The sequence below is a fragment of the Thunnus thynnus genome, chromosome 21 (genome assembly GCF_963924715.1).
Source record: "Thunnus thynnus chromosome 21, fThuThy2.1, whole genome shotgun sequence".
NCBI classification, from domain to species: Eukaryota; Metazoa; Chordata; class Actinopteri; order Scombriformes; family Scombridae; genus Thunnus; species Thunnus thynnus.
In genome coordinates, this window is record NC_089537.1 from 9,238,176 (window position 1) to 9,256,167 (window position 17,992).

At 41.4% G+C, this 17,992-nt stretch overlaps 1 protein-coding gene across 5 annotated transcripts in view; it reads right to left on the reverse strand.

Moving 5' to 3' along the window:
• smarcd3b (SWI/SNF related, matrix associated, actin dependent regulator of chromatin, subfamily d, member 3b) overlaps nucleotides 1–15,860 on the reverse strand; it is a 43,112-nt gene extending 27,252 nt beyond the window's left edge. For 4 of the 5 annotated variants that reach the window (XM_067577700.1, XM_067577699.1, XM_067577697.1 and 1 more), the window contains exon 1: nucleotides 1,379–1,744. In XM_067577700.1, coding sequence (XP_067433801.1) covers nucleotides 1,379–1,456 — 78 coding nt within the window. In that variant the 5' untranslated portion in view covers nucleotides 1,457–1,744. Of the gene's footprint in view, nucleotides 1–1,378; nucleotides 1,745–15,613 lie in introns of those variants that run through there. The other variant, XM_067577698.1, reaches the window with a different exon arrangement.
• Between the last annotated feature and the right edge of the window lie 2,132 nt (nucleotides 15,861–17,992).

Below are 17,992 nucleotides of genomic sequence, written 5' to 3' on the forward strand. Positions count from 1 at the left end.
AAAAATCTCAGCTCAGTCTCAGCTCTAGAAATATATATCTAGAAACACTCTTCAACGCAGGTGTTGGGGCCTAAAATGCACTTGAGAGATTAATCTGAGTGGTCACCAGGTGATTTTTGGGGTTGAAAATAATAAAAACTGGATTCTGCTGCACAAAATTATTATTTTTCTTGTACTATGTATTTTTTTTTTTACACCTTAAGGGATGTAAAAAGTATTCAAATGAGGGGCATCGCGGTGGACTAGGGGTTTAAGGCACCAATCAAGAGCCACAACGTCCAGGGTCTTTTTGTCGCATGTCATTCCTCATCTCTCTCTCTCTCTCAGCTTATTTTCTGTCATCTCTGTAATAAAATAACAAAATACCCCCCAAAAATACTTAACTGAGAAGGGACTCGTGGACGTGCGACCTGTGATGAGGGGTCACAGGCTTCATATTAAGGGGTAAAACACGCCATAAATGACCAGTTTATTCACACGCTTGAGTCAGTTTCGCTATCAAAGTCACATCCGTTCAAACTTTCAACAACAAAGTATAAGTGACCGGACTTTTACAGCCTGAATCCGCTAATTCATTCAGCTCATTGGCAAAACAAACCGCCACTGTACTCCATGTTCTGTTATTAATGTGCAGCACTGTACGAGGCTTATGGTAATAGTTGCCTAACCTCTAACCATAAGCAACACTTGACTTGACATTTCACGCTAGCTTCACATGAATGGACTGATTGTTCTGCATGATTTCCAGGATTGGCCGCCTGCTTTGTCTCGTGACCTTACAGGTTCAAATCCCTCCACCAACCAATAACACGCTGCCTGGAAGGCTGCTCTGTGTGTGTTGTTTTGAGTGGACTCGTCATTTCCCCCGTTCTCTCTCTGTGACTCCCAGGGAAGCATGCTCAGTGAGCTCCTCCGTTAGCCGAAGGGGGAGCTGGCTGCTTTTTCGCCGCTTCTCTTCTGCTGCTGCTGCTGCTGCTGCTGCTTGCTTGCTTGCTGCTGCTTTAGCTTCTACATCTACAATTATCCATTTCTGTGTTTGAAATCCTTGCTGCTACCCATCCTTCCCCTGCTCAGCTCCATCCATCCATGCTGCTCCACTTCTTGTTCTTTCAAGCCATCTCCTAACAGGCTGGAATCCAGGGGGCTGGAAATAACCTTCACATGGCCAGCTTACCCAGCTATCTCTCACACACAGACTGCTGCTGCTGCTGCTGCTGCGCCGACTCATGCACACACACACACACACACACACACACACACACACACACACACATACATACACACACACACTTGAGCAGCAGTTGCACACACAGACGCGCACACAGATGCATGCCAGAGCCCAGCTCCCTTCACGGGAATGACGGACAGCGCCACTCACCACTCCATGGACCAGGAACTCAAACAGTTTGCTCTTGGTGGCTTTCCTGGCTCCCCCCGCCGTCTCCTCCGTAGCCATTTGCTCAGTCCCCTCCGTTCACCCTGCTATGTCTCCCCTCTCCTTCTTTTGTCTTTCCCTCTCCCTTCACCCAGCCTCCTGTTCCCCTCCCCTGCTCCACTTTCCTTCTCTTTGTGCTCTCCTTTTCAGCACTGCCTGTCCCTGACTCTCCTTCTCTCTCTCTCTCTCTCTCTCTCTCTCTCTTCCCTCCCTCTCCCACTATTTTGAATGTGCAGCAGCCCTGCCGAGTCTCTCACTGTGTCTAGCTCACTTTTTAGTTGAGCTGCCTTTCAGGAGCCCGGCACGTCCCTTGGTTGGGGTGGTGGTGGTGGTGGTGGTGTGTGTGTGTGTGTGTGGTGGGGGGGGGGGGGGGGGGGGGGGGGGAGAGCTGTGCGGGGGTCTGGCAAGGGGGTTTCAGCCAGCCCACCCTGCCTCTCCCCCGCACAGCTGTTGCATTCCATTGGAAGATAAGGGCATGCAGCGTGGTGAGGCTGCCGTTTGGTCTAAACAGGGGCTGGGGAGGTTAGGATCAGTAAGTCCTTCCTCTGCTGCAGTTTCCCCCCGCTGACCAACCCAGAGGCCACGGTCAGCACACACAGAGCTCCGCGTCTGGGCTCATTCTCAAAAAAGGACATTGGGCTCTTAAAGGGGCCACGCTGCATATCATTAATAGGGGGGGGGGACCAGCAGGAAAGTAGCACTTTTCAGATAAACGTCATTTTAAATAGATAAAGTTACAGACAGGAAACTAATTTTCGTCGTGATCAACAACTCACACGTGTGTTCAATCAATACGTGGTGCTATTATAAAAAATGTGGAATGACTTCAGTATGATTTGACTTTGAATGGAAGTTGCGTGTTGTTATTTTCAACCCCATCAGTCGGGATGAAAATAACACAACAGTATGAACTTGAATTGTTTATATTATTCTTGTTTTTATTAGAAATGTCTGACAATGTCCTTGTTAATATGTAATTGCATAATATTAAGTCCTTTATCTTAATAAAAAAATCATTAAAATTCATTTTTAGAACATAGATGATGACATTTAGACATATAAAGATCAGCCCATTCCTGCTTCGAAGCATATCCAGTTATTTACAGTTAAATATAATTTATTTTAAGCTCGTTGTTACTGTCGAGGGACGACAGAAACAGCTGTTACAAATTGACCCGACGATGACTCCTGACAGTTAAACCCGATTTGCTTCTATACTGAAAAACTCTGACATGACAAACTTCAGGATGTGTAAAAATACAAAATAATCTGTCAAATGATCACCACGACGACACGTGAAACAATAAAAACACAACAAAAAAAAATGTACCGCTTGAGTGAATTTACTTACTTTGGTTGAAAACAGTTTTTTGGGTAAAACTCTGTGAAAGTTTGACGTATCCACATGATTTTTCACAGTTCTGTTACGTGTTGCTTGCTATACATGCTGATGCAATTAGACATATCATATTTATACGGGCTCGGAGAAAATCACCGTGTTATTTTTGTCCGGTGTTACTTTCGACCTGGTTTTCCCCTACATGTGTACACAGAAACAAACTGCCATATATAAGGGAGTTATGACATGATGATGATGACGATGATGATGATTCACAACTGGAAGCAAAGCCACTAAAAGTCAGGCAAATTATATCGGGCCCTTTGAGTGCAAAGCATTCCTCACAATAGGCGAGCTAATGTGCTCTAAAGCCACTTCACAAAAGGAGAAGGCCACGTCAAGAGCACCTTCATTTCCTGTGTTTCAGTGCTGGCCTTTGTCAGGAGTGCATTCATAGGTTACGAGTATTTCCTCCACTCGCCTCATTAGCTTTACCTTTCACCCACTAGTCGGCCCAGAGGCTACATTCAGGCTGCGAGTCCTGCACGGCTACAGTGTAATGGCAAACAAACAGGCTGGTCGGCACAGCAAGGTGACTGTGTGACTCTGACGCTTTTTTTACCCTGCTCAGTCTTGTAGAAATAATATTTTGAATATCTTTGACCAACCAACAGTGTCTAAACTGATAATGAAGTTCTACAAACACCCGGTTTCACCCAAAACAAAAGACACTATAAAGTAATGAATGATTTCTTCTCTTTAAGTGATTTTTTAAGATTCAGATTAGGTTTTAAGAGCAGTGAATGTGTTTTCTGTAAAGGTGATATTGAAACAACAGACATCTCTTTGTTTCATGCTCTCGTACACAGTTATTCTGGAGACAAATCGCGGAATAGTTAAGTAGCAAAACCACAGCGATGCCTGTTATAGATCATAATAATATTCATTTTGGTGTATTATTAGAAGACAAAATATAAGATCTAAAGGTCAATGTTTTACTTATTCTAGGAAATTCTTTATTCATAAGGCTAAATTTATAAAGACCCCACCCATCTTCATGTGCTACTGTAATGAAACATAACTATATTAAGTCCCTGAAATGAATGAAAATCTTTGTGTTACTAGAAAATGATCTGACCAGTGGAATCTCTTAAAAACTAACAATCGCTTAGTCAATGTTTTTATTTATGATTTATTTATTTTATTGTTATTTTATGTTTTATTCTGCCTGTCTGTGTAAATGCTTCATGTCTCATGTGGTGTCTGTTCATTCTAGATGATGAATTTTTTTATTTTATGATTGTCTTACTGCTTATGTCCTTTATGTCAAAATAAAAGTTCTCTTCAGGTCTGCTGAGGTCAAAAAAAAAACAAAAAGGTGACTGTGTTGCTTGACACGTGTAATTAGGCTCTGTTGTGATTTCTCGCAGGCTGCTTTCTCAAAGCTTTTCTTTCAAAATGCAGAAGACTGAAAGCCCTGGAAAAATGTGGAAAAAGCAGATCATCCCTTCAAGGACAGGAGGATGTGCTGGGAGAAATAAAGAAAGGACTTATTGAGGCACAGTGGAAGCATTTGTGTGTGTGTGTGTGTGTTGTGATTTCTGGGTTGTGATGCGACATGCCGTCTCACACTCCAATTACGCACGAGCCCGAGCTTCGCCTGTCGCCACACAGGTCATTACTCTGACTAAAAACCACGCCACGTTGAAGATTACGACTCTTTCATGTCTCTGTGCCTCTACCTCCTTCTTCTCCAGCCCTCTTTTCTCCCTCCCTTCTTCTCACAGCCGTCAGATCAGGGAGAGAGAGAAAATATTCATGAGGTTATTTGAATGACAAAGGAGGTGAAGTGGGGCAGATTCAAAGGGGGCTTGGCTTATGACACATGATGGCAAATTGTCACTGTTATTGTTTCCTCTTCCTCTGTTGTGCAGGTGTGAAAACGGCAGAAAAGTGTCGAATCAGGTGTCAAAGTAGAAAGAAAATTACCCTCAACCGTTTTAACAGATGGAGAATATATTTAATGCAAAGAGGCACCAAAAGGAGCAAACGTGTCCTCCGGTTATCTTCAGATTTTGACGAGTGTGTTTCTTAATGGCACAAGGAATATATGTTGAAGAAAACTCTGCAGTTATTATCATTATTGTATGGACAGATGGTAAGTGGGCCTGTGACCTCTAAGCTAGAGGTCACGACCTTCTGGAGGATGCAACGTCCCTCAGAGGGAGGACTCAAGCTTTCTTTTTTAAGAAGGAAATTGAATACATATTCCTCATTACACACGTGATATAAACATATGTAGGATATGGAAACAATCCAATGATTTCAGTGTATGTCCTTCAAACTTCCTTCACACCCTTGATTATTGGAATCGACTTATCGATAGGCAAACGTTGGCCCTCCCATGTGTTGCTGGCAGCTTGTAGCATTAGCCTGCTCGCTGGTGACACTTGCTGTTGAGATGAGCGCACTGCAGCTGTCATTTATTCACTACGGAGGAACCCAAACCTCACTGTAAAATCTCTTCCTGCTGCCTTAATCCAGCTGTGATCTCTCGCTGCAGTCAAAAAACTGCTACAATATCACTCCACGATGATGCTATGTGTTAGATTAACCTTGAATTACATAACAAATGTCACGGGCTTTAAATTTATTAGTCACACACACACACTAACACACACACACACACACACGGTGCGTGTCTCGATTTCCCGCAAGGTCAAGAGCTCAACACGCGGAGCTTATCCATGCAGATTCAGAGATTGTGCCGATCTCCCGTTTCTCCAGCAACAGCACGTGGGCGTTCAACGATAACAAAGAGATCCAGCAGCTCCGGCGATGCAAAAGAGACCATTGAGCGCAGGAGTACCCCCTGCCGGACCCCCGCCGTCTCCCTCACCAAAGCCAGTCAGTCTCACCAAATGGTAATGTCCCAGTGTGTAGCAGACAGGGGGGTAAAGGGGGGCTAACAGGGGGTAAGGGAGCAGCAGTAGTATTATTGATGACCAACAGAGGGAGCAAACAGCCAGGCGGGCAGAGAGGGAGGGAGGAAGGTGTTGACTGTTTGAATGGAAGGCAGGATCCATGTTCAGGGACTGGTTGCACTGGGAATAAATAGACAAAAATGGCAACCACGTGGCCACAGGGTACAGTAAAAATAACATTTAAAGATTTAATGGCTGAGTTATTTCAGTAGGAGCCAAATTCTAATCACTGGTTTCATTTTTTTAAGCATCTTCCAGTGTGTTTTTTTCCAACAGCTTCACTTCCTTATTTGGCCACAAGAGGGAGATACAGAGAGCACACTCACACACACACACACACACACACACACACACACACTGAGAGACATGCTAAATAAAGTCTGTTTTCTATCCTGCAACACAGGGCTGCATCATCTGTTTACAGTGTAAAAGCAGCAGTATTCAACCAGGAAGTGACATGATTTAAGAAATAAGAGAGAGAATAATAATCTCTAATTTTCTTATTTACTGAATAAATGCCGGATACTTTCACCTCCTCAAGCCTCTATAAAATATTCAAAGATCTTCACAACCTCATTCATTTTCGTTTTGCGGGGTCGTTGGCTCATTTTGAGGGCTGCGTGTTAGAAATAGCTGCTGTAAGAATTCAATTAAAGATCCCAAATTGGCAGAAATATCATAATAAATTCTCTGTACAACCGATAAAGTTGTAGTTTATATTTTAAGTGTATATTTTTTTCAAAATAACACAATATGCAGTTTATAATTGGTAAAAAAAAGAGAGCTTGGTTTAGCATAATGTGTATAATTGCTTCTCTCTTCTGTAGCTGATGCTGCTGTGCAACAACAATAGGCTGAGCTGAATAAAAAGAAAAAAAAAGAAATCCATACTGTGATGGTCGAGGCTTCTGTCTGCAACCTCTTAACAATTAGCCTGACACAGGAAGAAAAAAAAAAGAAGCAAGAAACAGAAGAGTATACAAAGAATAAAAGCATATAGCAGCGCTGACGTATAGCGTGCCGTTCCCAGTGGCAAAGTTTACATTCCAGAAACCACAAACCTGCCCTCGTCAACATTATTGTCACAGACAGATGGGGTGCGCTAGGGGGGGAATATAGACTGTACCGAGGGCAAGGAATAAAGTCGGATTCCCTCCCACCGCTGGGCCCCTCTCTTTTCTCTTTCTTCAGTTTAAGAGCTGCACACAAAAACCAAGCTCAAGCTGCTTAAAGGCCGGAGCTCTCGGAAAGCTACTCAATGGCCATCAGCCACCATCAAAGGGACTGTACAAAAGCACCCAGACCTGCACCTTCACTGAGGGGGATTAAGGAGAAGTACATTTCAGGGCCGATTTTTTCGAGAAGCTGGGCATATGTAATGAAGAGGAACCCGCGGAGAAAGAGAAGTCTCCCATGACGGCTGGGAATAATAGGGCATCTGCTGATATTCTGCGATCAAAGTGATTTGACACAATATACTGCGAGGAAAGCGGGCTGCACAAAGCAACGGCGCTCCTGTGGATATTTTTGTTCCGAACTATGTTAAGCACCTAACCTACGAAGCTGCAGATAAGGAGTTTAGGGTCGACCTTGGATTTCAAGGCTTGTTTGGGACAAAGCATCTTTATCCAGACGACGTTTATGGTCGAGCTCCCTGGCAGCGCCCGTCGCCCTAAAAAAAGGAGGCATTGTGGGAGCAGATAAGACTGAGCAACTGTAATGAGCTGAGTTTCCCCGCAGCAGCAGCAGCAGCAGCAGCAGCAGCAGCAGCGGCGACACCGGAACAACCCCAGAAGCATTACCTGCTTGAGGGCATTTCCTGTTTGTTGTAGCCATGACAACGGGATAATCTGCCTCGCGTCCAAAGCTAACAGCCAATCCGGTGGGAGCGACTTAAAAAACTGGAGCAGCAGCTGGTGAACAGAGAGAGATGCAGGAACTATTCCAGAGTTTTAACTGTAAAACTAAAAGAGAAATGCTTATTTTAGAGGTGGAAAAGGCTTCAGTGAGCGGTGTTACTCACAGCGCTAAGATCAGCGGGGTCAGCTTTGACACAAACACACAGTGAAAAACAGTCAGTGAACCCAGCTACTATGTAAAATTCCACGGGATGAAAAATAAACCTGGCAGGATACTCTCAATAATTCCTCCACTACAAACTCTCCCCTCACAACCCCCCCTTCCCCACCACCACCCCTTCGCCCCCTCCTCCTTCCTCTTTCCTACTCTGTATCCAAGCGAAGTATTAGCCCTGATCTTTCAGCACCACTCTGCCCAGGCAGGATGGGAGATAGAGCCGACAGAACGAGGGCAAGATTGGTATGTGCGAGGGCCATATCGAGACGACAACTCCAAATCCAAAGAGATGAAAATCAGACACGGAGAGGCACAGAAGAGGAGGCTGAGAGGTGGCCTGAAAAAAAAAAAAAAACGACTGCTGCCATATTTGCACTGTGAATTTAACACAGCACATAAAAGGACCCGCTCGATGAATGAATGAGGGAATGAATCTTCATGTCAAAACGTCACCCGACAGACACCATCCGAGCAGCAATTAGACAAATGAAGTGAATAGAAACTGTTTATGCACAGTCGAATAAATATAATACAGTGTTGTTCATTATATGAGGGTTTAATTCTAGTTTTTCTGGTTGGATTATTTAAAACAAACATAAGTTGTGCTTTAAAATAGGATAAATTGGATAGGATTAAAATAGATAATAGATTTTATTTGTAGAGCTCAGCAGAGGAGGAAGAGTTCTTTGTTTGCAGTCTAATGTTAAGTGCAATGACTAATGTTTCATCACTGTAATGGCATTTTTGGTGTCTTATATGTCTTGTAAGTCCACATGATGTTATGATATGTTACTACAAGATACAACAAAAAGAAAAAAATGTCCTTGGATTTGCTAATAAAGTGCAAAAAAACATGAATTTCAAATAATCATTTTAGCTCATCTTTGCACTGAACTGTTCCTTTAAAGAATTTCACACACAGGATGTGGTTTAAATAAAAAAAAGACAAATAAAATCCACTTTCAGTTTCACCAGGATCACAATAACCACACTAACGCTCTTCCTCTAATCCGACAGTACCTGTTCCTACACATACAGACAGACTTTAAGACACCAACTGTGCACACGGTGAAATCTGATTCATCTATTTGTGGATCACCGGAAAATTAATCTGCAACTATTTTTATAATCCATTAATCAGTTTGGCAAATTTTCAAGGAAAATGAAACATCCCAGCTTCTCAAAATGTGCAGATTTGCTGCTTTTCTTGTCTTATGTGATAGTAAAATTTAGAATCTTTAGGTTTTGGGGTGATGATCAGATGAAAACAAGCTTGTTGAAACGGTTTGAAACGATTTTTTTTTTTAACCAGCAGATTAAGTGAAAATTCAAATTATTGTTGGTTGCAGACATAAAACATACTGTTCACATGCATGCTTCTGTATCAGGCAGAGCTAGTGATACAGACATTCATAAAAACCTGATCCAGATCAGTAAAGAAACAACTTTCATCAATATCTGTATCTGCTGTTGTACGCTTTTTTATAAAAGCTTTTGACATTTATTTACAAGTCTCAGCTCTGCCATCAACATATAACTAATGTTCGACGCTCTACATCAGAGTATGCTGCAGTATTGAGTGTTAACATCTAAATGAGTCGACCAGCTGCTCGGTGAACTGTAGCGCAATTAGGACCCAGACGGTTTGTCTCAGGGCGCAGAATCTCATTAGACAACTATACATTATAAATGGGAGTAATATGCAACTGGAAAAAAAACCCACAACTAGTGCTTTAGGTAAGATCCCAGTGATTAAAAAACGCTGTTATAATCTGTTGGTAGGCAGGGCGGCAGCCATGTGTAATTAGGTTACAAAGCGCTCTATTTAAAACCATAAAGATCTATAATCTCACTGTGGAAATGACACAGTGAAGGTTAGAGGGAACATGTGCGGATAGTTTTTATAGCTTGGGGACTGTGTTGCATTTATCTGCAGTATTGAGGCAATAAATATGCTACATGCCTGAGATGCACCTCTGTGTGCAGCACAGTCTGCTGTATTTTGCACTGTGACATGTCAAACACTGCATAGCTGTAATGCAGTTTTAGAGATATTAACATATTAGTATTGGTGAGAAATGATACTTAACTTTTATAATATTTACTAGGGGTGCAACTAATGGTTATTTCTATGAAAATAGTGGAAAAACACCAGTCACATTTTCTCTCAGTAACAGTCCAAAACTCAAGGATATTCAATTTAATATCATAAAAGACAAAGAAAAGCAGCAAATCTTCACACTTTAGAAGCTGAAACCAGCATTTTTTTGTCATTTTTGCTTAAAAAAATATGATTGATGCTATTATGAAAATGGTTTCCGATAAATTTTCTGCAGATTAGATATTCAAAGTATGGATTACCGGTGATTGTTTCAACTCTAATATTTAGTGAAATCTATGACATTCATAAGTTTTACTGTAAGCTCATTTGTTTCCGGGGTAACAAACAGCCATTGAGGCAGCACATTCCTAACCAGCCAAAAAAGGAAGTGCTCCATTGTCCATTTATCCCTACAAATAACACAAAACACAAAGCCAGGGAGTATTTAATTGGGTGACCTGCTATTTAGGAAACAAAGCCAAACGTGTACGGCTTCCAGTCTGTTGAATCACCGCTGGTGGAGAAATTAAGTGTGAAAAAATAAAGTTTGACGAACTCCAGAGCTGAAACAGTACTCTCACTACAACACTGATTAACCTTGATGAGACTTCCAAACTAAATTTTCAAACATCACTGAGCAGAGTGGGTGACTGGGGTGTGTATAAGTGTTTGAGTCTGTGTGAGTGTGTGTGTGTGAGTGTGTGTGTGAGTGAGGGGGGATCCTGTGCAGCTTTCCTTAAAAAGCCAGGTCAAGCATTCAGCAGACTGTAAAAGGAGCTGATCCTCTGATCCGCTACCAGACCTCAGGAGCTGTGACGGTACCTTGCATACTAATGGGACTGTTCTCCTTTTCTTTCTACTGAAGGGAATATCTGTGCCAGCAGCTGGGTCAGGGAAGACTGCAGTTTGAAATTCAGCTATTTTAGTCCTATTTTTCTAGAGAGAGTGCGCCTGAAAAAAGCATCTCGTTATTCATGCTTCTTTCTATTTAAAAAAAAAAAAAAGATAACCAATTAACAAGTAGCACAATCGCCTCCTGAACAGGCTTCAATGCAAGATAAAACTGAACAGAGAGTAAAAGCAGAAGAGGTGGCACATTCCTGAACCATCATGCATGGAAATTTAATGTACATCCTGTCTGGAAAATGTCTTTGCACACAGCTAATATGAGCTGAATCACTTCTGAAAGGCTAAATGTATGGAAAGAGTGGTTATGTAATATTCTTTGTTGACTAATTGCACCCAAATCAGCAATTAAAGTGCTCTTTGGAATTAGCAAGCAGCTGAGTCACCAAGTCCTCTATAACTCGACGGTTCTGCACATGAAACCCGAGCAGGGAGAGAGAAAGAGAGGCGAGAGACCAGAGAAACCTGTAAAATGTGCAATAAATTCAGTGGCAACACATTTACAGTTACTGTACGCAGATGAACGCCCTCAAAAAAACAAAAACATTTAAAAAAAAAACACATGCTGACTGAAAGTTTTCAACACTCTTAAGCTCCTCTAAGCTTTTAGGTTTTACTGAGCTGCCATCTGCACCGTGGGAGTAAGAATGTGATGATGGAAGAAACAAAATATTGTCACAAAAAACCTATTTTTCTAGCTAATGTGATTAAGTAAAAATGTAAAGGGGATCAACTAAAAGTGTTGCGAATCCTTGGTAAGCAGATATCATAAAAAAACTGTCATTAAATACTGCATGTATTTCATGAGCAGGCTAAACATAAAATGTTAATGCCCAATATTCAATTTTTAAAGCCACCCTCATATCTGTACAGTAAATATGAAGCTATACAGCCAGCAGCCAGTTAGCTTAGTTTAGCACAAAGGCTGAAAACAGGTGGGGGGTGAGAGGGCAGCTAGCCAAGCTCTGTCCAAAGGTAACAACAATCTGCCTACCGCACCTCTAAAACTCACAAATTGACACGTTATATCTTGTTTGTTTAATCAATACAAAAGCTAAAGTGCACAAAACAACACATTGTGGTTTTTTAACGGGGGGTATATGACAGACTATTTCTAGGTCACTGCACCCAGTTAGGCCAGCTGTTTCTGCTTTGTTTCCAATCTTTATGCTAAGCTAAGCTAACGGGCTGCTAGTTGTAGCATCATAGTTAAGACTACACTCATGAGCTGATGAAACAAACAAGATATAACATGTGAACAGTGGTGGAAAGTAAGTATATTTACTCAAGTACTGTACTTAAAGGTATACTATGAAGAATTTCCTAAAAAGCATGTATAAACTCATACAAAAATAAACCCTCTCAATCATCACTTATGACCCACTAGAACTGTGTGGCGTTGTATTTATCTACAGAGACTCTGCCCTCTGCCTGTATTTTATTACTTTCTTATTATTTTGCTGTATGTAAAGTTTCTGGGCGTCAACCTTTGAGCAGTGGGTGTGTAGCCCACAGAAACTACGTGCAGGGTGTGAGGTCGGGACTCGTAGCATAGCAACCAGGTTACATCTCTGTCTCCGTCTCTCTCCTCTGCTCTGCTCTGCTCTCTGTCTCTGTGTCATGGACGTATAAAGAGCAGCAGGTCTGTGTGTCTGCTTGACTGAGGGCGGGGCTGAGCTACACACACGCAGAGCCGAGAGGCCACAGCGGACAGGATGAAGCTCTGCATTCACACGATATCTGGCAAGGTGGCACCTTCCCGCAGGGTTGTGCGGAGGCAAAACAATCAGAAAATAATGTTTTATTTATCTGATTCGCTCCCTTCATTCACTCTCGGTTCGCGCTGGCCGAGCCAGGGAGGAGGGATCAACTTTGAATGTTGTGTTTACAAACACCAACCGACAAATCCTGCACAGTATACCTTTAAGTACAATTTTGAGGTACATGTACTTTACTTGAGTATTTCCATTTGATGCTACTTTATACTTCCACTCCACTACATTTCAGAGGGAAATATTGTATTTTCTACTCCACTATATTTATTTGACAGCTTTAGTTACTTTTCAGATGAAGATTTGACACAATGGATAATATAACAAGCTTTTTAAATACAACACATTGTTAAAGATGAAACCAGTGGTTTCAAACCTTTTTGGCTTTTGACTTACAAAAAGCAGTGTGTGGTCGGGTTCACATTTCAGATGTCTATGAGTTGTTAACAGCTCCACCAAATAGTGATTTTTCTCTCCAAACTTCTCACATGGTTTCATTTCAATAAATGATCAAATGATCCAATATTTCACCAAAAATCAAAGATTAGAGAAAAAGTCCATAAACTGAAAACAGATTTGTGTATCAGAACTTTGTTTTTTCTTCTTTCCTCTCCCATTAATCATCTCACGACCCCTCAGATTTATCTGGTGACTGTTTGGAGGGGCCCGACCCCTAGGTTGGGAACCACTGGACTAAACTAGCTAACTGTGTATAAAGTAGTCCAAACTAGCTCCACCTCCACCACCTGTATAATCTCTAATATAATCTAATGATGTCATATATAATAATATATCAGTCAGAGGGACCAAACCACTACTTTTACTGCAGTACTTTAACTACATCAAGCTGTTAATACTTATGTACTTTTACTTAAATAGGATTTTTCATGCAGGACTTTTACCTGTAATGGAGTATTTTTACATTGCTGTACTTTACTTAAGTAAAGGATCTGAATACTTCTTCCACCACTGAATGTGAATCACTTTGTTACCTCTGTGTCCTCACCTAAGCCAAGCTAACTGGCTGTAGCTTCATATTTGCCTTACAGACACAAGAGATACCCGACTTCAAATCCACCGAAAAAGCATATTTCCCAAAAATGTTGAAAATTCCTTTACTACTAACCCTAGTGGCTTTATGGACATTAAGCTCCTATAAACAGTCAAAAAAGTGGCTCTAGTTCCAACTAAAGACAACATTGTGCAGGCTACAATATAAAAATTAGATTTTCCTTTGGATCAGCAAAAGTAGATCTGGCTTCAACCCTACACCCCAAATTCCTCTCCTGCTGCTGTGAGCAGCCACAGCCTGCCAGCAGATTAACACAGTGAAACTGAAACTTTTCCTGCCAGATCCAAAAACACACTTGCAGACGTGTGTGGCATCAACAGCCAGTGGTGGAAGAAGTATTCAGATCCTTTACTTAAGTAAAAGTATCAATACCGCGATGTAAAAATACTCAATTATAAGTAAAAGTCCTGCATGAAAAATCCTTCCCAAGTACATAAGTACTAGCAGCAAAATGTAGTTAAAGTATCGCAGTAAAAGTAGTGGTTTGGTCCCTCTGACTGATATATTATTATATATGACATCATTAGATTATATTAGAGATTATAATGGACGTGGAGCTAGTTTGAACTACTTAATATACAGTTAGCTAGTTTAGTCCAGTGGTTCCCAACCTAGGGGTCGGGCCCCTCCAAAGGGTCACCAGATAAATCTGAGGGGTCGTGAGATGATTAATGGGAGAGGAAAGAAGAAAAAACAAAGTTCTGATACACAAATCTGTTTTCAGTTTTTGGACTTTTCTTTCTATTATCTTTGATTTTTGGTGAAATATTGGATCATTTGAACATTTATGGAAATGAAACCATGTGAGAGGTTTGGAGGGAAAAATCACTATTTGGTGGAGCTGTTAACAACTCATAGACATCTGACCCCGACTACACACTGCTTTATATAAGACGTCAAAAGCCAAAAGGATTGGAAACCACTGGTTTCATCTTTAAAAATGTGTTGTATTTTAAAAGCTTGTTATATTATCCATTGTGTCAAATCTTCATCTGAAAAGTAACTAAAGCTATCAAATAAATGTAGTGGAGTAGAAAGTACAATATTTCCCCCTGAAACGTAGCGGAGTGGAAGTATAAAGTAGCATGAAATGGAAATACTCCAGTAAACAGTACAGTAGCCTACTTGAATACTTTTTCCAGCACTGCCAACAGCCCTACATGAAGCACCATTATACCACCGTGTGTGCGCCCTGAATCAAAGAGGGGGGATGGAGGGGACAGGAAAGGGGGGGGGGGGTGAATTAAAAAGCTTGCGTAAAGAGAGGTGAGAGGACGGTCCATACACACTGTCTGCAGCGGGGCTTCACCGTGCATCCCCCTCCCACCACCACCACCACCACCACCACCACCAACATCCACTCCTCAAGTGTCTGTTTCCCACACCAGTCAAGGTTAACAAGCCGCGCTGGTGTCTGCGTCGGCTGGAAAACGGGGAGGGGTGGGAGGTGGAGGTGGAGGGGTGAGGTGCTGCAACTATACAGTGTGCTGTGTGATGATGCAGACAGGCAGAGAGAGAGAGAGAGAGAGAGAGAGAGGGAGAGAGGGAAAGAGAGAGAGAGACAGAGAGAGAGAGACACTGTAGCCTACAGTCCCCTTAAATATTCCCAACCACATCCCACTCCCTGCTCAATATGCTCAAATACATTGTGCACCATGCCTCGGAATAAGCATAAATACACCACGAGGTGCAGAAATAATCCTAGCATCTTTTTTTTTTTTTTTTTTTTTTTTTTTTTTGAGGGGATGCACAATAAATTACAGCAAAACGAGGAAAAAACTCCGGTGCGCACTAATCCTGCTGGCAGCATAAAGAAAAATATATAAAGAATAGTTTTAATGGTGGATGCGGATACTCAGCGAGGCAAAGTGATGAGGAATAAAACAAATGTGCTAATGTATCACAAGGTAGCATATAACCATCCATACCTTTCTCTCCATCACTATGCGCTTTTTTAGGCTACTCAACAACAGCAACTGTCGGATGTGTCTCCGTGGAGCGGTGCGGTCCGGCGCGGCGCTTCCCCCCGTCACTCCTCAACTTCCTCACGGCTTTCAGAGACAGCGGCGTCTCCCTATCACTTCCCCATTACTGGACAGCTAGGCGACTTATTAGCACTGGCCTGTGGGACGCCGAGCCGGGGATGGAGCCAGAGCCAGGATTGGTGAAGCCTTGTTCGGAAGGGAGCAGGAGCGCAGGCGCGGTCTCTGCTGGAGAGTCGATATAATGAAAAATTACCAGTGGCAGGGAGTGTCATCAAATTATCCTCATGAGCGGGTTTTTCTTTGGGGGTCCGATGGAGGATTTTTAGCAGAGGAGTGAGAAATGTTGCCTACAGGTTATTCTGTGCATAGCAAAGGCTGTGAATATATGAGGAGAGCAAGAACAAAGAGATTTCAGGGGATTTTTTTTTTATAAACAAGGCCTCAGTGATGCACTGAATAAACCCGTTTACTATAAAGAGCAGCAACATCAGCTCCCTAAACAAAAACTACTGCACATAATGTGACATTTATAACAACAAAACTAAATATCCATGAAGAAATACTGCAGATATAAGCAGTGGTGGAAGAAGTATTCATATCATTTACTGAGGTAAAAGTACGAATACTGCAATGTAAAAATACTCCATTAAAAGTAAAAGTCCTGCATGAAAAATCCTACTTAAGTACATGAGTATTAGCAGTAAAACGTACCTAAAGTATTGCAGTAAAAGTGGTGATTTTATATATGACATCATTAGATTATTAATACTGAAGCATCAGTGTTAGAGCAGCATGTTACTGTTGTAGCTGCTGGAGGTGGAGCTAGTTTCAACTACTTTATATACAGTTAGCTAGTTTAGTCCAGTGCTTCCCAAAATAGGGGTCGGGCCCCTCCAAAGGGTCACCAGATAAATCTGAGGGGTCGTGAGATGATTAGTGGGAGAGGAAAGAAGAAAAAACAAAGTTCTGATACACAAATCTGTTTTCAGTTTTTGGACTTTTTCTCTAATCTTTAATTTTTGGTGAAATATTGGATCATTTGAACATTTATTGAAATGAAAGCATGTGAGAAGTTTAGAGGGAAAAATCACTATTTGGTGGAGCTGTTAACAACTCATAGACATCTGAAATGTGACCCCGACTACACACTGCTTTATGTAAGACGTCAAAAGCCAAAAAGGTTTGAAACCACTGGTTTCATCTTTAACAATGTGTTGTATTTTAAAAGCTCGTTATATTATCCATTGTGTCAAATCATCTGAAAAGTAACTAAAGCTGTCAAATAAATGTAGTGGAGTAGAAAGTACAATATTTCCCTCTGAAATGTGGTGCAGTGGAAGTATAAAGTAGAATCAAATGGAAATACTCAAGTAAAGTACAAGTAGCGGATATTGGCAGGTGAAACATACATTTTATAAATATATAATCAATTAGTCGTTTTACTTGTAAAATGTCATAAAAATAGTGAAGAACACCTGTTTAAATTTCCCAGAGTCAAAGGTGACGTCTTCATATGTCGTGTTTTGTTTGACTTGATTAACTGACTTGATTGACTTTGATTAACATGATGTTTAACAAAGAAGAGCATTAAATCATCACATCTGAGAGGCTGAAACTTGCCAGTTTGGCAGTTTGGCTTTGAAAAATAAAACAATTATTCAATTATCGAAATAGTTGCCAATTAATTTTACTACTCTAATCGATTAATTGTCGCAGCTCTAAATATATGAACATTTTATTTTAGTTTCACAACATGCAAAAAATACGTCCCCGACCATCATCACTTCTAGATGATCCGGAGGAGCTTGGTGGCGGTTTGTGTCCAGCTCATAAACATAATTTTCTTGAATAATGCATAAAGTTTGCACATTTGGAAAAACACTGACTTTAAGTCAGTGCAGTACAGTCTCGGTGTCCTTCTCGAGTCAGCATTAGAGTTTCTATCTGCAGGATTAAAGTGATTTCAGCATTAGTCAACTGATGGATTACCTTGTTACAGCTTCTAAATTGTAAGAATTTGCTGATTTTCTTTTGTCTTACATGATAGTAAATTCAATATCTTCAGGTTTTGGACTGTTGAGGAGCAAAAAAAAGCTATTTGAAGACATTCCCTTTTGTTTTAGGAAATCGTGATGGCGTTTCTCACTGCTCTCTGACATTTTATTGACCCAATGATTAATTGCTGAAAATAAAGCATTAGTTTTAGCATTGATGACTCAAGTCTGAGTCAGCGTCTAAACTCCGAGGGTGAGATCAGGGTCCAAACCGTCATCCTGACCAACATCCACCCTGCTGACGTGTTCCTGAGCAATACACCGGCCC